The 21,617-nt window shown below is 36.5% G+C and overlaps 1 protein-coding gene across 2 annotated transcripts in view; it reads left to right on the forward strand.

The window, feature by feature from the left end:
* The first annotated feature begins 2,396 nt into the window (after positions 1-2,396).
* LOC104086066 (uncharacterized protein At3g06530) overlaps positions 2,397-21,617 on the forward strand; it is a 32,515-nt gene continuing 13,294 nt past the window's right edge. Inside the window, exons 1-27 of one of the 2 annotated variants that reach the window (XM_009590222.4) lie at positions 2,397-2,706; positions 2,848-3,061; positions 3,167-3,262; positions 3,339-3,456; positions 3,530-3,703; positions 4,162-4,332; positions 8,023-8,078; positions 8,186-8,275; positions 8,354-8,499; positions 11,566-11,648; positions 11,768-11,887; positions 12,738-12,812; positions 13,664-13,832; positions 13,919-14,052; positions 14,147-14,239; positions 14,801-14,981; positions 15,289-15,383; positions 15,486-15,638; positions 15,722-15,875; positions 17,158-17,291; positions 17,503-17,584; positions 17,755-17,917; positions 19,061-19,136; positions 19,225-19,398; positions 19,493-19,564; positions 19,685-19,789; positions 21,293-21,382. In XM_009590222.4, the coding sequence (XP_009588517.1) occupies positions 2,553-2,706; positions 2,848-3,061; positions 3,167-3,262; positions 3,339-3,456; positions 3,530-3,703; positions 4,162-4,332; positions 8,023-8,078; positions 8,186-8,275; positions 8,354-8,499; positions 11,566-11,648; positions 11,768-11,887; positions 12,738-12,812; positions 13,664-13,832; positions 13,919-14,052; positions 14,147-14,239; positions 14,801-14,981; positions 15,289-15,383; positions 15,486-15,638; positions 15,722-15,875; positions 17,158-17,291; positions 17,503-17,584; positions 17,755-17,917; positions 19,061-19,136; positions 19,225-19,398; positions 19,493-19,564; positions 19,685-19,789; positions 21,293-21,382 (3,372 nt within the window). In that variant the 5' untranslated portion in view covers positions 2,397-2,552. The remainder of the gene's footprint in view (positions 2,707-2,847; positions 3,062-3,166; positions 3,263-3,338; positions 3,457-3,529; positions 3,704-4,161; positions 4,333-8,022; positions 8,079-8,185; positions 8,276-8,353; positions 8,500-11,565; positions 11,649-11,767; positions 11,888-12,737; positions 12,813-13,663; positions 13,833-13,918; positions 14,053-14,146; positions 14,240-14,800; positions 14,982-15,288; positions 15,384-15,485; positions 15,639-15,721; positions 15,876-17,157; positions 17,292-17,502; positions 17,585-17,754; positions 17,918-19,060; positions 19,137-19,224; positions 19,399-19,492; positions 19,565-19,684; positions 19,790-21,292; positions 21,383-21,617) is intronic. The other variant, XM_009590223.4, reaches the window with a different exon arrangement.

Consider the following 21,617-nt stretch of genomic DNA (forward strand, 5'->3'; position numbering starts at 1 on the left):
ACGATGGAACTCGTTTGCACTCAAAGCTCCCTTTTTCTCTTTTGTTGTCTTGTTGCCGTGAGTTTTCCCTTCCCCTAAATCCCTTTTTCGTTCTTTTCGCCTTTTTGGTTAGAGAACAGGCTTCGGCCCCTTTTTGTGCTTGTATCACTTTTTTTTTCTGACTTAATTAGTTGCTAAATAACTTATATATCCTTGTTTAAAATTATTGGATATTACACATAGATAGATAGATTCAATGTTTTAGTGATGGCTTGAAAAATGAACAATGATATAATTAGTTAAACTTGTTTTGGTGAATAGCTATAAAGTATCCTCTTTTCTTCTTTACATGCCAAATATATAGTGTTATAAGATAAGCTATATGTTGCCCATTCAAATTATGTTTATATGATTACTCACCGAGATCCACATGTAGTTATATTTAATTTCACATGGAGATTGAATACTTTGATAACTACTTTCGAAATAGCATATTCAAAATCTTTTTTTGGTCACCCAAAGTCAAGTTGTTTAAATATATCTATGCTTCCAAGTTCAAGTATGCAATAAAAAGGTGACAACAATTCCTGATGTATCCTTTGTTCTTATGATCTCAGTATTCCCAACAGATATGACTACAATCTGCAGAAAAACAGTGGGACTTCTGTATCTTGGTTTATTCCACTTTTAAAATATTTGGAATAAATACGACAGTTATAGCTGAAACATTCTAGAAGAGAATGAGCAGAAACATCACGGCTCATAGACTTCCAAGTTCTTAAGCAAATTTTTCCTAAATGTTGGGTAGGGGAGAGAATTTTGATTTCTTAGGAAAGAATATTAAAAATTATAAATATGCATTTACCGCACCATACAAATCCAAAAACACCAAAGTTCTATCGAATTTGTATATATAAGCTACTAATCACTGAGCTCAAAAGTAAGAAGTCATGTACAGAACTTTTAAATAATTAAGAACTAACTCACTTTTTTCATGTCAACTCATAATAACAAAATGAAATAAATCAACAAAATAAAATACATCAGTAGCAGACTAAAATTGTAGCTTAAATCCAAGAAAGTAACCTTCATCCATTCTAAATCCCCAATTTATAACTCTTGGTCAAAATACAAAAAACCTTCAAACATAAACAAACATGGAGAATAGTTAGGTAGTCGACAGAAATCCCAATTTCTTTTCAAGGTATTTTTGAATTTCACAAAATTAACATAAAATTACAATTTAATTTCGAGCAACAAATCAGCAAGAACCCAAAAATAAAACAATCACTGTCGCATATAATGAAAAAGATAGAATAATAAACTAACCTTTCAGCCATGTGATTATGTCAATTGAGCAACTACTGAACTGCAAAAATCCAAGCAAAACCCTAATTTTCTGTTACAACGAAGAAGCAGAGGCCAAAGGAATTATGAGCGAAGATCAGCGTTGACCGTCAACCATGTGATTCTGTCAATTTAGCAACTAATGAACTACAAAAATCCAAGTCAAACTCCAATTCTTTTCTTACAGCGTAGAAGAGGGTTATGGAATTATGAGCGAAGAGAGACAAAAGCAGAGCAAATTCAATTCCGGACTTTAAAATTACCTATTTAATTCTTCTCTGAAAGATATAAATCAGAAGGCAAACAAAGAAAAACAAAGAAGATGAACATATAGAGATAGAGTGTGACCTATCTGTCATACTGAAGTACCGCAGACTTCTTGTATTTGCACCATCTGTCAAGTTGATTCAACACGCGTTAACTTTCAGCAAATTTTAGGAGTAATATGAAATGACCAGAATACCCTTTAGTAGCAAGCACACATGCCGACCTCGACCCGTTTCTCCCGCTCTTCTATATATTATGGAATTATGAGCGAAGAGAGACAAAAGGAGAGCAAATTAAATTATGGACTTTGAAATTACCTATTTAATTCGTCTCTGAAAGATACAAATCAGAAGGCAGACAAAGAAAAACAAAGAAGATGAACAAATAGAGAGAGAGAGTGAGCTATTTGTCATACCGAAGTACCGCAAACTTCTTGTAGTTGCACCAGCTGTCAAGTTGATTTAACACGCATTAATTTTCAGCAAAATTTAGGAGTAATATGAAATGACCAGAATATCCTTTAGTAGCAAGCACACATGACGACCTCGACCTGCTTCTCCCGCTCTTCTATATATTAGTAATATATTTTTTTGTCATTTCATTAGGACATCCCTCCTTTTCTGGCAATTTGTCATTTGACTATTTTGGTATAACTTATGGTCGGAGATAGTCTTGTAGTAATCCAATTGTAACATAGTAAAAAATATACTGTAGTATATAAAGAGTATAGTTAGTTATTTCAGCCAAAAGAGAAAAAAGAAAAAGAAAAAGAAAAAGACCGACTCTATTAAAGATTGGTGGATTCTAAAACCCTAAACCCCAAACACCGTCCCCTTTCTCCCTCAGTCTCAGTCTCACGTTAACAAAAAAGGCTTAAAACTAAAGAGACTCTTTGCTTTAGAAAACCATCAATCACTACGCACGCCGTTGCAGAAGAGAGGTTATAGCTAGGTTTAAGGATGGCGACTTCGCTGGTTGCTCAACTGCAGCGGTTAGCAGTGCCGGATTCTGAGCAGCCGCGTAAACGACCATTCACTCGGCCTTCAATTTTGTTTGACCCTAAAGAAGCCGCTGATATTGAGCTCGACGCCATTCTCAACATTGCTCTCTCAGGTCCCAAACCATTTTTTAAAATATTCAATAATTAGCTGGACCTCCATTGCTTTTGTTGTTGTTATTATTATTAACATAATTCATTTGTATTGGACATCATCTAAATGAAGCTTTTGCTGGTGTTTCTTATATGCAATTCAGGTTTGGAGGTGTTAATAAGCATCGAAGAAAAATTTAACAAGTACAAAAATGACTTGTTTAGTTACGGGAGTAGAGAGTTGGATAGAGATTTGATGGGCATTGACGAAAACAACCGAATCAATGCCTCAATTAGTTCCTACTTGCATTTGTTATCAGGATATTTGGAGTTATCAGCAGCTCTAAAGACATTAGAGTACTTGATTCGTAGATACAAGTAAGCTAATTCAATTCTGTGCACGCACTCTTTATTGGCACTTCCAAATACAAATGCTAGTTACATTTGTTCTATATCTAACTCGTCATTGTTTTTTTTCAACAGAATTCACATGTATAATATTGAGGAATTAATTTTATGTGCCTTGCCTTACCATGACACACATGTATTCGTTCGGGTTGTGCAACTAATAGACACTGGGTAAGAATGTTAATGTTTGTTATTCGGTGGAAGAGGTGATGAGATAGAAGAATATAATACCTTCTGCCTGTTTCAGGAATAGCAAATGGAAATTTCTTGAAGGGGTTAAGGCTTCCGGTGCACCACTCCCCAGGAAGATTATTGTGCAACAAAATATACGTGATTTGGGGATCTTAGACGTTTTGTGCAATTATGTATGTATACGTGATGGTCATTTTGATTTTTTTTTTTTGATGTTTTACAAATTCTATGAGTGGAAATTTTTAGGTGTCAACTTCAAAGAAGGTTCAGCCATCAAGGCCTGTCACTGGTTTTTGTACAGCTGTAATTTTTGAGGTCTTAGGATCACTCACTACTATAGACAGTGACGTAGTGAGGAGAGTCCTACCTTTTGTGGAATTTGGACTTCAACCAGACGCCAGAGGAGGAGCCGATCAAAAGGTTAGCTTAGTGGCTTCGTATGTGATAGTTGTTTTACGTTATAATCGCTTCTTGACATTCTTTTCCTTTTGCCTCTTGTCACCAAGGGCTCCTTAGTGTAAAGATATCGGGAGTTGTTTGATACTCTAGAGTAGAGGTTGGCTAGCTTGACCTGTAATTTATAGATTTGGAGGCTGTAATGTACCTTTGTTCTGTTTGGTTGTTAGTGCTACTCGAACAGAGATTTATGCATGTTGTGAAATGAGACTGGAAATACAGTCATATTTGATGTGTTTTTTTGCATTCCATTCATGTTAACTTACATTTCTAGAGTCTTTCTTGTAGCTTCCTCTTTTAACTATTTGATTAAAATGTGAAACATATTCTGCGGTGAAGCTATATCCTTATATTCAGACATTCTAGAGGCTTCAATCCATAGAACATTCATTGATCTTGTGGTTGGGATTCGACTTTTGTAGGCTGGTGCTTTGATGATCGTAAGCTTACTAGCTGATAAGGTAGCTCTGTCCCCTAAGGTTGTCAAAAGCTTGATGCGTTCCCTTGCTGAAATTGCTCGAGCAGATGCAAGAGATTCTACTGACTTGCAGTGGTGTCGTATGTCTTTGATGGCCCTAATCAATCTTGTCCAGGTATCAGCGTGCTTCATTCAATTTGGTATCAGAGGTGAACTAGAATTTTATTACTGCCGGTGTCCAGGATCTAGAACAAAATAGTTTTGTTAGTGAACTCGTGAAGCTGTGATGCATAGAAGTGTTTTCAGTATGTGTTCCCTCTGATTTGGATTAGAAGGATGGTAGTTTGTGGTTCTTTCTGATATATTGTCATATGCAAATCATCTTGTGTCCTACTGGAAAGCATTCTGGACTTAAATGACTGATTTCTTCACCCGATCATTATGATAGTTTTGTATTTTTTATTTGGCTCTTTATCACGGAGTTACCTTAAAAAGTTATTGTTCGTATGGTCATTGATGCTAAAGAATCAACCAAGAATTAACTACTTGTATATATTTTATGACAGCTAGATATCCAAACGGATATTAGACAATATTAAGTGAGCTCAAGAGCGCCTGTGAATTATGCTTCTCTTTTTACTATCAACAATTTCTAAAAGCTTAGGCCAACAACCCCACAATGGGTTCTAATTTACTAAATCACATGTAGAGTTTTTTTGGGGCCCCGCTCGATTTGGAGGAATAAAGGGAGGCTTGACCAGTCTAAGTAGCGGAGTGGTGGTTACTAATAAACTTTCTTGTTTGATTTCCAAATGGGCAATTGTTGAAAGCTTCCTTATTTGTTATTGTTTGGTTCCAGGGGGTAAATGGTGGCTTTCTATTAGTCTATTATTGTATTATCGTTGACACCGTTTTGTTGCTGATAGAAAATTACGTTGAATTAAAAAAAGGTAACTTTTCTGTATTGGCTTACAGAAATATTTCCTTTTTTTTTTTAGGATGAAGCAAGGTGTTTCATTAAAAAAAGCATCAAGAAGATGCATCGTACATATTTACAGGACGCCTAGTTACAAAAGACAAAAACAAATCATTAAAGTTAGGCCCTATACGAAGTGTCAATCTAGGATTTGAGTACTAACAAAGTCCAAAAAATGTCCAGTACTAATTACTGGGGACAGTTTTGTCCAGAAAAAATTCAAGTGGGCATTTTGCCTTAAGAGAGTGATTTGGAGTTGAGATGCCATCAAAACATCTTCTATTCCTCTCTATAAACACCAAAAAATAGCTGCAGGAATCATCAACCAGATTTTCTTGATGACCTTATCAACTTTCCACAAACTCCAACTAATGTGTGCCTGTCTCATATTCTGTGGCATAACCCAGCTAAAGCCATAAATACTGTAGAACATATTCCATATATCAGTGGCCACTGGGCAGTGCAGAACAAATGACTGACAGTTTCCTGATTCCTCCTACTTAGATAGCATCTGTTGACCAGCTGGAGTCCTCTCGTGTTAAGGTTGTCTTGTGTTAGACAAGCTTCATATAATGCAATCCAATTGAAGCATATAACCTTAATACTCTCTCCGTTTCAATTTATGTGAACCTATTTCCTTTTTAGTCAGTGCAAAAAAGAATGACCACTTTCCCTATTTGGAATCAATTTACCTTTATGCAATGATTGATAGCCACACAAAATATATGTGCTTCATTTTACACCACAAGTTCAAAAGTCTTCTCTCTTTTCTTAAACTCCATGCCCAGTCAAATGGGTTCACATAGATTGAAACGGAGGGAGTAGGTAATTTGGTCCATATCAATTTCCATGGCCATGCATCAATCACCTGATTTTGAGTGCAGATTTGTTTGTAACAATCTTTGGTTGTGAAGATACCCTTGCTACCCCAACACAGTGTCTGAAAGATCTTCAACAATATTGTAGCTCTCCACTCTTGCTAGCATTTCCATCAAACTTTCCATCTCCCAGTCTTGGACAAACCTTCTCAGATGAGTTCTTGTCCATGGCGATTTGGAAAATGTTAGGATATTCATCCATGAGGGCTGTGTTATTCAGCCATGTCTTTCCAAAATTTGATGTGCTCTCCATTACCAGGCTTGAAGTGGATCCTCTGGAAAAATTCATTACTCAATTTGCAATTTTAGTGCTCCAGTTGTCTCTTTTCCCATGTTTTGCATCGATCACCTTCCAGAAAGCTTCGTAAATCATGAGATCTGGAATTACATGGCTGAACAGGATTAGTTTCAACATAACTTTTTGGAGAGTATCCTTGTCTATTAACATAACGATGTCTTGTATCTTATGTATTTTCCCTCTGACGCATGGTTCCAGATAAGAGTTTTGGATACAATTGAGATTTAAGATAAAAGGTAAAAGAGGACTTTATCTGCATGCCTGCATATCTTTGCTTTATGACTAGTCTTTTTTCTTTTTGAGAATAACTTGTCTTTTTTTTCTTTATAAGTTAATAATAGTGTTGTTGCATGCATATCTATCTTGGACCTTCATCTATCTATAATATCTATACTATATTAAAAGCACGAAAGCCCTTGGTGGAATGTTGACCTACTTTTTTGCCCTTCAAAAATAAAATTTTGCATCGGACAAAATCATCAATTGAGTTTTCCCTAAAATTTAGGAGTTCTAGATCAACTAAATTTTGTGTACTAAATCCTCCTTTCTTTGAAATATGTAGGAATTTCTAATATTAAATACCTTTTAAATCCTTTCCATTTTTAAATTATGTAATATTATAGTTTGTAAAAGGCAAGTAATATCAAAACTGGAAAAAAGGAAAATCAGTAGTAAAGTGATGTTGTGGTTTTAATTAAATTTCCGTTGTTTATCAAAATAAGGTGGCATTCGTTCTAACAGTAAGTGAAAAAGATTATATTTTGATTTTTTTCAAGTTCTCCATAAACTGGTCTTTTTATAAATATTTTATCGAGCAAGCGCATTAATTTCAATTTTTGCAAAAAGTTAAAAAATTTCGAAGACGCTTTTCAGTTTTACAAACTTAAATTTTATTTTTTGGAAAACTTTACGAAATTGATTTTAACACATCCGTAAAAATAAAGGCCACTTAAGCTCCTTTACATGATAATTGATGTATTTATGTTCTAATCACACAAATCCGACCGATCAATGTTAAACAAGGTGATCCAAACATAATTGTTCCAGAGGCAATTGTTTTGTATCATTTTGTTTTTATCAAGCATAAGTACCGGAATAACAATTGATGAATACTTGCGAAAGCACATAACGAATTTATACCTTTTAAATTTTTATTGTATAACTTAAACACACTGTTTAAAAATATTTGTATATTTTTTAAGATTGTATACTCATTAATATGGGTACACAAGCAGAGCGCGTACCGATGGTACTAGTTATGATAAAACAACGGACTTGTTGTATGCAAGAGAGTTATCCTTTGGAAGTAGAGTCTTGGGTATCAATGAAGGATCAGATTCCCAAGATGACGGTCTTTTCCTTCTCAAATTTCATTTCTTTTGGCTGCGATCCAGTTTACATTGTTTTGGGATTTTCTGGTGTCTATAGGTATTTCTCTAGATTGCTGAATGCCTACAGTTTTGCCAATGGCAAGACGATGTTAAGCATATTGCTTCTATTCATCTGTATCTATGTCATTATGACTGTCTGTCAGTCCATTCTCCAGATAGAGTGCCACTAGTTCTTTATTTGATTGCATAACGAATAAGATAGGAACATATCCTTCTCTTTTACAATGTTGGCAATTGGCACGCTGGTTGAATTTCGTAAGAGTTCTAGGAATTGTTACTATGTCTCTAACTTCGTACTTCTGTTTAAAATCATTTTGTGCAGTTGCAATCGGTTGAAATTATCCCCAAGAAGATCATTGATATCCTTAAGGACATCAGGTATTATGTTGTACCCTGCTTATGTACCAAACGTACTAGACCCGTGTTGCCTTGGTTGGAAATTTATAACTAGCCTCTGAATCCTGTTTCTCGCTGTTTGTCTAAAGGGATATTTCGGGACTTCTAAGTGAATTGGCAGAGGAGTTCAACACAGAGAAATTTCTGGGCTTGTTTTTGGACTCTCTTGTCGAGTACAGGTGGGAATGGCTGCTTTACCTGCTGAGGAGTTTCTCTATTTGCTAGCACCTTTGACTTTAATGTTTTATGTTTTGTAGTTGTTACGATGATCTGTGCCATGGGACTTTATTGGCTGTAGTAGAGATGGTTCCTTTAAAAGACTTCATAGCTCGTATAGTTTCAAAGCTGCTTAACACATCTTTGAGAACATTGAAGGACAATGAATCAGCAGCTGCAGATACAGGTCTACATTTTTTTAAGATTGACATGCCCGCCATCTATTCATCCTATTGCATTTTAAAGACTTCCATTGATTTGGCAACATGATGTGCATAATTGTCCTATATGCTACAACTAGTTAGGTAGGCACACACTGTCTGAATGACTGCTTAACTTAAATTCTATTAAATGTTGATAAAAGGAAAAAGATATATTTGGGTATTAAGCAACAAAGCAAGAGGCGGGGGGGGGGGGGGGTTTCTTGGAATTGAAATGAAATAAACTCCCATTCTGTTAGGTGGTGACCTTTTTACTTTGTAGTGGTTAAAGGGGTATTATGGGAAGAAACATGTTAAGTACTTTTTTTTTTTTTTTGAAAAGGTTAAGGCTTATTAACTGAATACCAAGATGGTACCAGAAAAGAGTACAAAACTGCTGGGAATATCCATGCAGTTAATTACAACATTTTCTAAGTAACTCCATAAAATCCATGTAATGATCAATATCATCTACCAAACTACTATTACACCAAAGAAATAGATTGTGCAGACACTTATATTTTATTCTAGAAATATGATCTTTCTGCCCATCAAAGCAAGCTCTATTCCTCTCTAGCCAAATAGTCCAGAATATGCAGAGGTATGGTTCTCCAAATCTGTTTAAGTGCTTTATGTGTCTTCTGATACTGCCAACCATTCAAAAGGTTCCTGACATTCTGAGGCATGGTCCAGAAAATCCCACATAAATTGAAAAAATGCTCCCAGCACTGTCTAGCATATCTACAATGCAAGAAAAGGTTATTAGTAGTCTCCAGATCTTCTTCACACAAATAACATCTGCTACACAGAACAAAGCCTCTCTTCTGAAGATTATTTTGGGTAAGGCAAGCTTCCCAAGCTGCAGTCCAACCAAAACATGCAACCTTTACCGGAGCTTTGTTCTTCCAAATCACTTTCCAAGGCCAATTAGGTTCCCAGTGACTTGCATTTTTCCTTAACAAATAATAACAGCTTTTGACTGAGAACTTTCTGTCATTACTAGCATTCCACAATAATGAATCCTTCTTACTATGATCAATGTGGGTAGAATTCAACTGAGAAAGTATCTGACAGAAATTTTCTATCTCCCAATCATTTAAATTCCTTCTGAAATACATCTGCCAACCAGAATCTGAGAAGAAATCAGTCACCACTCCATCCTTATTGTTACAACAGTTAAATAAAACAGGAAATTTATTTCTCAAACATTCCTCATCATTCCATAAGTCACTGCAAAATTTTATCTTTCTTCCATTCCCCACCTCCAAGCCAGTAAACTGCTTGAACTCCTCCCATAATTTGCAAACCTCTTTCCAAATTCCCCCTCTAGTATACATGCTACTGAAGGGGGATTCCATCCTTGACGACTACCATAAATAGCTTCAACTATTTTAACCCAAGCTGCTTCTTCGTCACTATGAAATCTCCACAACCATTTGAACATCATACTCTTATTATGAAGTCTCAAGTTCTTGACACCTAGGCCTCCTGCTCTTTTATCTCTGAGAACTGTCTGCCAATTGACTAAGTGAATCTTTTTACATTCATTATTTCCATCCCATAGAAACTTATTCCTCATGGAGTTCAATTTTTTTTCAATTGCAGCAGGCGTAGGAAATAAAGCCATTAAGTAGGATGGCATCCCATCTAAGACACTGTTCTTCCATGGAGTCATTTTTTTAGCACATCTATCCAAAACACCTTGCCAAATACTTTGGTCATTTCTTCTCACCCCGAGGGGGAATCCTAGATAAACTGTAGGGAATTTATCCGTCTGGCATCCTAGAATATTTGCTAGTTCTTCTATGTTGTCATCAGCATTGAAGCTATAAATATTGCTCTTCCCCAGATTGACTTTCAGCCCAGAGACTGCTTCAAAAGCCAGTAAGATTCCTCTGAGATATAGAAAATGTTCCTTTTCTGCCTCACAAAACAACAAAGTGTCATCAGCATACAGTATGTGAGATAGCATCACATTTACACCATTCCTTCTTCCAACCTTAAGTCCTCTGATCCAACCCAGCAGTTCAGCCTTCTTCAGCATGTTACTCAGCATCTCCATAACCAAAACAAATAAATAAGGTGATAGGGGGTCACCTTGTCTCAGTCCTCTTTGGGATTTGAAGTAGCCATGAGGGCTTCCATCAATGAGAACTGAGAATCTGACTGTGGAAATACAGAATCTGATCCATTCAAGCCATTTACCTCCAAAGTTCATTAGCTTCACGACGTTGATCAGGCATGACCAGTTAACATGATCATATGCCTTCTCAAGGTCAAGTTTACAGGCTACACCTCTTGTCTTCATTTTCATAAAGTGTTCCACGCTCTCATTTGCAATCAGGGCAGCATCTACTATTTGTCTACCTTTTATAAAGGCATTCTGATTAAGTACTTTGCCCACCCTTAGTGATAGATTCTTGATGTTCTGTAACTAAATACTTATTCTAGACTTTGTAGCTCATATGATCTCATAGCTGCTTAACACATCTTTGAGAATATTGAAGGACAATGATTCAGCACCTGCAGATACAGCTCTACTTTATGTTAAGATTAGCATGCCCACCATCTATTCATCCTATTACATTTAGAATACTTTTATTGATGTTGCAACATGGTGTACATAAATGTCATATATGGTATAACTAGTTAAGTAGGCACACACTGTCTGAGCGTCTGTGCTTACAATATCTATTAAATGTTGATAAAAGGAAAAAAATGTATTTGGGTACAAAGAAAAGAAGCAAGAGAAGGGGAGGGGGAGAAAGGGGAATAAGTGGCAGAGTGGAAATGAAATTAACTCCCATTCTGTTAGGTGGTGACTTTTTTACCTTTTTATTTTGTAGTGGTTAAGGGGTATTATGGGAAGAAACGTGCCAGTAATACACTACTACTTTGCTCAGCCTTAGTGATGTAGATTCTTGATGTTCTGTACCTGCATATCTGAATAAGCACAAGCGTCTCAGATCCTGTTGTTCTTGAATAATATTCCTCTTTCTTCTTTTGCTCGCCTGTATTTCTTTCTCATATCATTCTATGCTTATAATTGTCAGGGAGCCGGTGCAATCTGATATTGGTTTCTCTCCTTAAGAAATATCTGTTTGAGTCACGTGAAGCTGTTAACAGATATATCGAGGTTCATGCCTGTTGCTTGCCTCTCCATTCTCCATATCCTCAGATGTTATTGATCCTTTCTTATTTATGGGGTAATTGTGTGGTTTAGTGTAAAATATCTTTTTTCTTCTTTGCATGCAGGATGTTAAACTGCGGTCCAAAAATGACTATGAAATAGTTATCAGGATGTTGAACTGTAATTTGGATCTTTCACATGAAATATCTGGTTCAAAAGTTTGGTTTTCCTTGGAACATCCAAAGGTATATTTGTTTCTTTTCCATATTATATATTTCTACTTGATGGCTTTACCTTTTGGGCTGGCTACTTTCCTCTTATCTTTTTCCGTGTAAGAGCTGTGTTGCTAGAAGATAAAGTAAAGGATATTTTACCCAAAAAAAGAATGGATATTTTTTGCACTTCATATCTTCAAATACATGAAAGACATGAGCATGACTGCATGATTGGGAGCAACCTTGGTTTTTCCCCCTGATAATTGGGAGCAATCTTCAAAGCAGCAGCACTTTGTTGGCGGTAATATGATATTTTCCACTAAATAGACCGGAATGGGTGCAGATTCGCCCCCATTGCTAGTTTTCTAGCTGCAAGAAAAACAGCCTAAGTTCACAAAAAATTAAAACAGACAGAAAGATAGCATCCGTGTTGCATACCAGTTGGCATTTTGAGTTAAAAAGTTAGCCAGGAAAATGGAGTCACCCATCTTTAAGAAACTTCACAAGTATGAATGAGTTCTTCAACTGATGAACCTAGTAATATTGGTGTTTGAAGAAGTGCAGTCATTTTCAATATGAATCAGTTTTCTTCTACATGATTCTGTACTTTGTAAATGTTGATGAACCTAGTGATATTGGCGTTTGAAGAAGTGCAGTCATTTTTCAATATAAATCAGTTTTCTTCTACATGATTCTGTACTTTGTAAATGTTGTTTTAAAGAATAGATCATCATGAGTCTGTACTTTGTAAATATTGTTTTAAAGAATAGATCATTATGAGTCTGTACTTTTACTTGTTTTAAAGAACTTCTGAGATCAAATCCTGTTATTTTTGGTACAAACTATTATTTTTTATGCATTTATTTGTGTTTACTTGCAGGCAGAGGTTCGACGATCTGCACTTCTGGGTCTGGATGTGCGTGGTATGTTAAATGTTGAAGCAGCTGACTCTCAGGTAATGCTTCATTCCATTAATCTAGATATGTTGTACTCCCTTTCTCAACTATTTGTCCTTTTCTGCCGTTCCTTGATTTCATGCAGAGAGAAATTGATGCTCCAATAGATCATAAGCAAAATTGGTATTGTTACTCTTCTTTCTGTGATAGTGTCTGCAAAGCTTTAGGTTCTGGCAATTGAGCTGTATTCTGAATTACCTAGGCATTGAGCAGATCTTCAGTTTTTGTGTATTAGATATACTCCTATCAAACTATTAACATGAATAATTGACATAACATTTTTGGGGTGACTTCATCTTTGGGCCATTTTTACCATAAGCGAAATGAGATAATATGTTGAAGACCGCAGCATCGCTGTAAAATTTTAGCTTATACTGATGCGATTCTTGATGATTTTCTTTCTGACATTCAGCTGTTTATGTAGCTTGTTGAACATCAAGCATGCTCCCAATTTTTTGGTTGCTGAATGCTAACTTCCTCAGTTGGGATGTTTACAGATTACAAGACATGGCTTTGTACTGTAATGGGGAAGAAAATGCCTTTGTACTATGTTTGGGAAGCTCTAGTCTTCATTTTGTTGGTTGTGTTACTTGGCACCATTTGAAACGTTTGAAGGAATTGTGCTTTAAAAGTTTTACTGGAACATGACTTTGCAATATTAATTGGTTGTTGTGTGCAGCTGTGTCTTTTGAAATAATTGTAATTTGGAGGTTTATTTTATTTGTTATGCGAGCTTCTCTAGAATTTGGTGCTCGTATATTCTGCATTAATATTTTATGAGGTGCATTGAATTAGTCTATTGTTGAATCACTTTCCACTACATTTCCCTAATATCTGCTCTTCCATTCAGAGATTTGGCACCATTCAAGATGCTATACTACGCCGGCTCTATGATGAAGATTTGACTGTTGTTCAGGCAGCTTTAAATCTAGAGGCATTGCCCGAAATAATAAGTGCTCCACTTCGTATTGATGCATTCAAGAATGTGCTCCAAAGATGCATTGCGATATTAGCATCAAGTATGTTGAATTTTGCATTTGGTGAACTTTGTCCTAAATTGGACCTTTATATGCAGCATTTTTGCATTAACTCCTCAAAATTACAGGTGCATCTCGTGGTGCCTCAGTGGCGGTTGACGTTGCTCTGTCTTGCCTCCAGCATGCTACAGTGCTAGATGAGGATGAATATGTGAAGATGGTGGCGGCATTAGTTTTACCCTTTGTCATAATAATTCCAAAGGTTTCATTTAAGAGTTTCACTTGTTCCCTTTTAGCCCCAGATATTGCATAATTAGCTTGCTGATTACTTTATTTATTTTTGATGCTTAATACAGACCCAGAGATTAAATTTGAAAGCGGTTGAAATGGCCAAGCAAATGAAGTGGCCTTTCTATGAGAATCTGGTCAGTGTTTCTCTACTGGATAAGGTAATGGTTTTTATTATATTGCCATGTATCTCTTGTTTATTATCGTATAGCAGTTCATCCGATAATGATAAGATTGCCAGTCTTGATTTGAAACCTTAAATAAGTCTTTTAAGTTTTAAGAATTTCCAGTTGTGCTCCGTTTCTCGCATAGCGTGTTTTACCACCGCTGTAATTGTTCTGTAGAATCTGAACATAGTAATCTAGGTAGTCACAAATTCCAACTGCTATTTAATTTTGCAATGAGTATTTTGGTTTATTTCTTTTCTTTATATTCGGATGTAAAAATATGTGTGCGTAACATAATGTTAGCAGAAATCAACTTTGAGACTTGCTTTTAGTGAGCTAGCAAATAAATGATTGCAGAAGCCTATTCCATTTACAAATTAAATCATTCTCTTTTCTTTACCTTTGGGGGCAATGGGAGGTTGACTGGAATGCCCCAACTGTTAAGAAAAGACTTTATCGTGAAAAATCTTAAACCGAACCTGTTGTTCTTATTTTAATTTGGTAAAAAGATGAATGATCATTGAACTAATCTTGAATTTTCTTATTTATATTTAGAAATTAGATTCTGGGAAAATATCCTCAATGAACGTGGAAAACATTAATGTGTTAGCAAAAGCATTGTCAACACATCCCGAGGAATATTTTCCTTGGCTGGTAGAATGCTGCAAAACCTTGGAACTGTCAAAAACCTTGTTCTTGTTGGTGTTGTTGCAATCTTTCACGCTGCTCGAAACAGGTAATTTTATGACTATGATTTGGTGCGCTAGTGCTCCACTCTGTCCTCGTCTTTCATTCTTGACTATGGTGTTGCGTTCGTGCATTTTCTTCAATCTCCTTATTGGAGTTTCTGGCTCTGTTACTGATTCAAATTTCGAAAACTCAGGACTGTACAAGCTAATTTTTAATATTTGACAAAGGTGTAGAGTGATTTGAAGAGATACTTTTGCTCTTTACTGTTAGAATTCTAATGTTAGATCACTGCAACTTTCTTTTGGAAAATGTTGTTGTGTTTTTTACTTTTGGCTCCTCCCCTTCATTGCTAGGAGATGCTCGATTTTCAACCTTCTTTGCCACTTGCTTTCCGATCCTCCGAATGGAGTGGGAGTTGCTCGAGTCTGCAGGGAATATTTCAGAAGAGGTAGCTGCTATGCTGTAATTTTTTGCCATTCACAGCAGCAGATAAATGCTGCTTGGTTTTTGGCGCCATCTTTTGCTAATTACCTACCTTACACAATCACAGTTCAACCCTGGAGTATGGGAGGGAGACATTGATGGGCTTATTGAACATATGGATGCTACCAACCCGAAAGTACTCAATGGTGAAATTCTTACTAGCTTGTTTTGGAGGCTGCTTGGATCATTTAATAAAATGGCAGCTGAAACAGGACCTTTGGTTGGTGACCTTTTTTTTGTTTTTACTTTCTATTTTTTTCCTGCATTTTGGTCAGCTGATGTGTTTCCTGTCTCCATTTGCAGGATAAGCATGAGAGCTGGTTATGCTGCTTTCGGGAACTGTTTGTCCTTATTGTATCCAGCACGAACCATGTTTTTAAGAAGCATCTGTGTAATGTTGTTGCAAAATGCAAGATCCAGACATCGCACTTCCTCTCAGAGTTCTTTACTGATGAAGGTTTTGAGACAGATCCTTTAACTTCTTCATCATTCTGTATGAGTGTTGTTATTACGGACTCATTTTTTATGTTCCTTGTAATTGTCATCCGTCCTTTTTAAGCAGTCCTATCTTGACACTTGTGAATATGAATTCCTGGAAAGGCTCCTGCCTTACATTTGCTGTTAATAACCCATGGTGACATATTGATTTTCCGAGTTGTAAATTTACTTTTCTCTCAAAGTTCTTTACTGAGGGAGATTTTGACAATGTTTTCTTTACATTCTTGTTTATTTGGTAACATGTGTTGCTATCACTAATTTTACCTTCAATCCCTTTTAATATTCTTCTCTTTTAGTTAATGATTAAAAAAAGTTCCTTTCATGCAGTTGTCATTCATCAATTATTGAGATTAAGGTCCTTTCTGTGTAATGTTGGTAGTTTCTTCTGAGATTAAGGTCCTTTGAATTACAAGTTTTGCTGCTCAAATGAAATGGTTGCTATGCAAGCTCTTAAAGAACATTAGCTTCTAAAAGCATCTGTAGAATACAAGCATGTTGAAACTACATTCAACCTCATCTATAATATGTAAAATTTAGGTTAAGAAGCCAAGCTAGTAAATGTGCTTTTAAAAGATTTGAAGTTCGTACAAGTTCTCCGGAGATGAGCCTTGTCAATTTGTCTCTCTGGGCAATCAGTCTATCGACTTTCCTTTTCTCCAGCAAAAAAATGATTTCTTTGTTAACTTTCTCTTTCTCTGAATTTTCCTCACATGTCACAAAAACCATAATCCCTTCTGTATTAAATCAGTACTAAATTGATAATGTAAGATCAACCCAGCTAAAGAAAAGAACCTTGTCAATCTTTTTAGTGAGTTCTAGATTTGTAATTGGGAAGATATTGCTCTGAAGAGTATGGATATACCATGCGTATCTTGTATGGTCTCTCAAGGATACTTGTGAAATATGAACTCTGCACATCAAGGAACAAAATTGATGGACGGCAAAGATACACTTTAGGATAACTTTTGAAAGTGATTGAACTTCCTAATTTTGCCAATAGCGGGAGGTCTGCTGAAGTTTAAGAAAGGGTTGTTTCAGAAAAGGGGCCCCATGACAGTTGCTTGAATAATAGATTGTTATAGTGGCAGAGATGCTTCCTTGATGTTTATGAAATTGGCGAGGATGGCCATTCTGGTCCAGTTAACTGTATAGAATTTTTCATTCACTGCTCCGTTGTGATCTTCCTTGAGGATTTGTGTTATTCTGTTTTACGATATTTTTGGATTGTTTTGATCCTGCAGGAGTTTCTGCTTCTGTCCTTATCGGAAGTCTTCATGCTTGCACATCTCTTTGCGCTCGTCCGGATGAGAGTCTCACTTTTCAACTCTTTGCTGAATTTCCTTCGATCCTAGTTCCGCTATCAAGTGATAACCAGGTTTTGCATTTATTTCTTAGATCTAGATTGTTTCAGCAAAACAACTCAAGACTGTTTTCCTAGTAAATTTTCATGTTGACCTCTTTTGTAAAAAGGGACACATTTTAGCTAGTTTTTTTTATCAGAGGAAAGAGGAAACATTCTGTTGCCTATGCTTTTGATGGTGTTCTGTTTCACGTATAAAGCGACATACTTTTCTTTCTATATATAGGATGTGCGCACAGCAGCAATGAACACCATTGAAGGACTTCTCTCCTTGTGGTCACGCATTAATTTATCCAGATCTAAAAATGGTATTCCTCTCCGTCATAAGTCAGTCAACTCCCCTCTAGTTTTTTGTACCACTTTTGTGCGGGGCATTTTCCCCACATCAACATATTTGTTCTTTACCCCTGGAAAAAATAAAGGTTCTCTCATGATGTCTTTCTCTTCCATATGCCATTACCATTATGCAAAATGACAGGTCTGCACGCCGTCTGGGTTCATTTTTTGGGAGAACTATTGGGCTTAATAGTTCAGCAGAAGAGATTGCTAATATCGGACAAAAATGTCCTCTCATCATTGTTTTCATCATTGCTGGGCTCGTCCAACAACTCTCTCTTAGTGCAACACAATATTGGAAAGAGGTTGGCTCTGTGCTCTAATAAGATCCATCACTATTTGCAGTAAATGTTTCATTCTTTGCTAATATCAGACATATTTCTGTTGCATTTCTCTGGCAAGTTACTGCGCTACCAAAGCCTAGGAAATCTTAGCATTTATTATAGAATTAGTAATATCTTGATTTGTTGATGTATTTGGTGAACTTGCATGCAAGGGTGTGGCCTAGTGGTCAATGAAGCAGCTAGAAACCATGGGTGGTCGTTCAAACCCAAATGGAGATAAAACACGACCAGTAATTTCTTCTCATCTGCCCAAGTCTCGGTGGGCCAAGTAACCCGGTACCTATGCTGGTGGGAGGTAGCAGGTACCCGGTGAAGTAGTCGAAGTACACGCAAGTTGGATCGCAGGCCCTGTTAATTTTTTTTTTAATCTGTTGAAGTTGCAGCATTGATATATTTTTTGGTTGAATGTGAGTAGTGGGATAATTGATTGTGTCACTCTGGAAAGCTTTGTGGAGGTTTCTGTAGAGCCTTACGATTTAACTTTTTCTAAAAGATTGCCTTCCCACTTTTCTCAAGCCTGTAGCGGCTGGGTCTATGTTAACTTTTGCTTTTATCTCTCGAAGTTGGCAAACATTTTTGCTTAGTTGTATCTTAGTATTGCTGTGGCCATCTCCAGCGATCTTTCCCCTTTCGGACATGCTTAGTCAGTCATAGTTGTTAACTTATTTCTACATTTCTCTGTAACTTTTAGAGGAGTTATACCAGAATCTATATTAGCACTTGTTCTAAAGCATGTAGCTGTGTGTACTTTGCAGTCAATAAAAGGTCAATATTTCTGGTGAAGGAGAACAAACCTAACAGACCCTGTTGTGGCATTTTATTTTTTAATTTTTTTGTAATGCTTTTGAAAAATCTTCCGCTGAAGACAGTTTTATGTATAAATAGCCATAATCACTGTAGCTTGAGCTTTGTCCATTTATTTTTTTTATTAGAATCTGTTATTAATGGTGGTTGGCTTTTTGTTGATAGGTAATGGTTTTTATTAATGGTTGTTAGACTTGGGGCTTGTTGAAAGGCTTATTCTTGGATTCTTGTCAGATGTCAACATCATCTTATGTACAATCACCTTGCATTAATGGAGGTTGCTTATTTTTCCTTTTGCAGATTTGATCAGACCACTAAAGATGAAATCCTGGCGTTCTTGATAGGTTCTGCCCTTAGATATTCTGCGTATGCTAAGGTTGGCCTTGATAATATGTTTATACATGCAATTTTTTGTTTTATTTTATTTCGACTTATTCTACAACTGTTGACAACCTGTATTGCAGCTGAAGATTTTGTCGTTGCTTAAAGGCGTTGGAGATAGGGTTATACGTGTTCATGGTGTTGAGTCATTAATGCTCGATCTTCTTGATAGACGCCAGAAATGCCATATTCGTTTTGATAAGTCATGCCATAAGCTGTCACAAGTTGAAGTCACTATTCTTTGTCTTCTACTGGAGGTAAAATTGTAAAATATCTACATCCCTTCTATTAGCTCCTATTATGTTGATCTAAGCTTCTCAAAAGTTTGACTTGGATTGTCGTTGTTCATAGATGTGTATAATGCCTTCTACTACAACTGTTGGTGACCTTGGCTTCTTGGACCCTATATTAAAGGCCTTGCAGGTTAGCTGACCCCCCCCCCCACCCCCCACCTTTTGGATATGTATAGATTTCTGTACTTTGATGGAGCTTAACCTTCTGAGTATCTTCTGATTGATAATATGCCATACTTTCTGGCCCTAGGTCAGCGATGTGTCGTCCGGAGATCCTGCTGTTCTGAAGCCTTGTATGACTGTCCTGGGTGTTCTTAGCAATTCCTTCTACGCAAATCTGAAGACTGGCAGTCAGGTTAATGATTGCACATTTATTACCTTTGCTCTATATGCAAAGACTGATTCGAAGCAGTTTTCTCCTCATTTTTTCTCATGAATTTTTCATCTTAGCGAGCCAAAGGATGTTCATGTTAAGAGAAAAAAAAGAGCTGATTGACGCATGCTAGTGCTCCAGTACTTGCTCAATAATATGTTTTCTATTACTTTGGCTATGTATGTGTGTGTATGTGTGTGTATTCTTTTCTCATTTGGCTATTTTGCATATATGAAGCTGTTCTTTTGGTTATTTATGTGTCAATTGCCTGATATATACTCCCCATTCCCATTTAGTTGTCATGTTTACTAAAATAGTTGTTTCGAAATACTTGTCATTTTAGAAATCAAGAAAGAATTAATTATTTTTTCCACCTTTACCCTTACTCTAATAAATGTGGAGTATATTAATGTAGGGAAAGGAAGAGAAGTAATAATTGAGCTGAAAGAATAAATAAGGGTAATATAGTCAAATTCTCCTTTTAATTGATGTTTTCTTGAGGGCGTGCAAAAGGCAAACATGCCAAGTAAAACGGAACGGAAGGAGTACCTGATAAAGTACTTGCACTGCTTGAATTGGATTCAGGGCAGAATTATGCCATGTAAACAATCTGAGAATTTTCATCGAGTCTAGTATTTTAAGGGTTTACATGTGGTAAATGCATTTTAAGCCTGTTTTTAGGTTAACTGTCTTTGTGTTTCCGTAGGTCTATTTGACCAGCCAGCATAAGCTTTATAATGCAGCACATTTTCTTATTGTTTATGGCAATGTTATGATGGCCTCTTCAAGTCTGCTACCTTAAAGAAGATAAGAAGGGGAAACCATAGAAATAATTCTATTTCTGGCACTATCTTGTTCTGGTGAAAAAGAGGGAATAAACGGTTAAGTGGATGAGAGTTTTCTCCATCACTCATAGATTCTCTTCTCAATCTTTACTGATAAAGATATTCTTCTCATTGAGTAATGCATTTCTTTTTGGTATTTCATGCTGTCTTGGCTTCTTTTTATCTACTTTTGCTACTATTATATTCTTTAGTTTGTTGGTAGTGCATGCATGCCCGATAGGAGAAAGTTTCTCCTCCGTTATTATATTCTTCTCAGTTGTTGCTCTAGTGGCGAGCACCCTCCGCTTCCAACCAAGAGGTTGTGAGTTCGAGTCACCCCAAGAACAAGGTGGAGAGTTCTCGGAGGGAGGGAGCCGAGGGTCTATCGGAAACAACCTCTCTATCCCAGGGTAGGGGTAAGGTCTGCGTACAGACTACCCTCCCCAGACCCCACTAGTGGGATTATACTGGGTGGTTGTTGCTGCTTAATATGTGGATGCTTCATTCTTCATACTGTCTAGACTTCTTTGACTACTTTTGCTGCTATTCTCTTCTTTCTGATGGTATTGTGCATGGACTTGAATCTCTTTCTTTTAACAAAAAGCATGTTTCCGGAAAACTTGTATTTGTCAATGTCATTGATTATGGTTTGAATTTTCAGGATCTTGTCTTTCGGCATCTTGTGGTCTTGTTTCGCAGTACCAATGGGGATATACAAAAAGCTACAAGAGAAGCCTTGCTTCGCATTAATGTATGTTCCATACTTTCTTCTCATCTGATTTGCAGTGATTATTCATTGTCTAAGCATGTTCCAAGTTCATTTTGCAGAATATCTGGCACCAATTAACATGCACTTATAAAAAGTCTATGTGAAACTAATATAGCTCATTGAAATGAGAAAAAATATGTCTGTAGAACACCCAAATCCAAAGTCCAACTCTGTGTTCTGTGACTTGAAAAGCACTCTTTTGCAGCAAGCAGTCTTG

This window comes from Nicotiana tomentosiformis, chromosome 3 (genome assembly GCF_000390325.3).
Source record: "Nicotiana tomentosiformis chromosome 3, ASM39032v3, whole genome shotgun sequence".
Classification (NCBI taxonomy): Eukaryota; Viridiplantae; Streptophyta; class Magnoliopsida; order Solanales; family Solanaceae; genus Nicotiana; species Nicotiana tomentosiformis.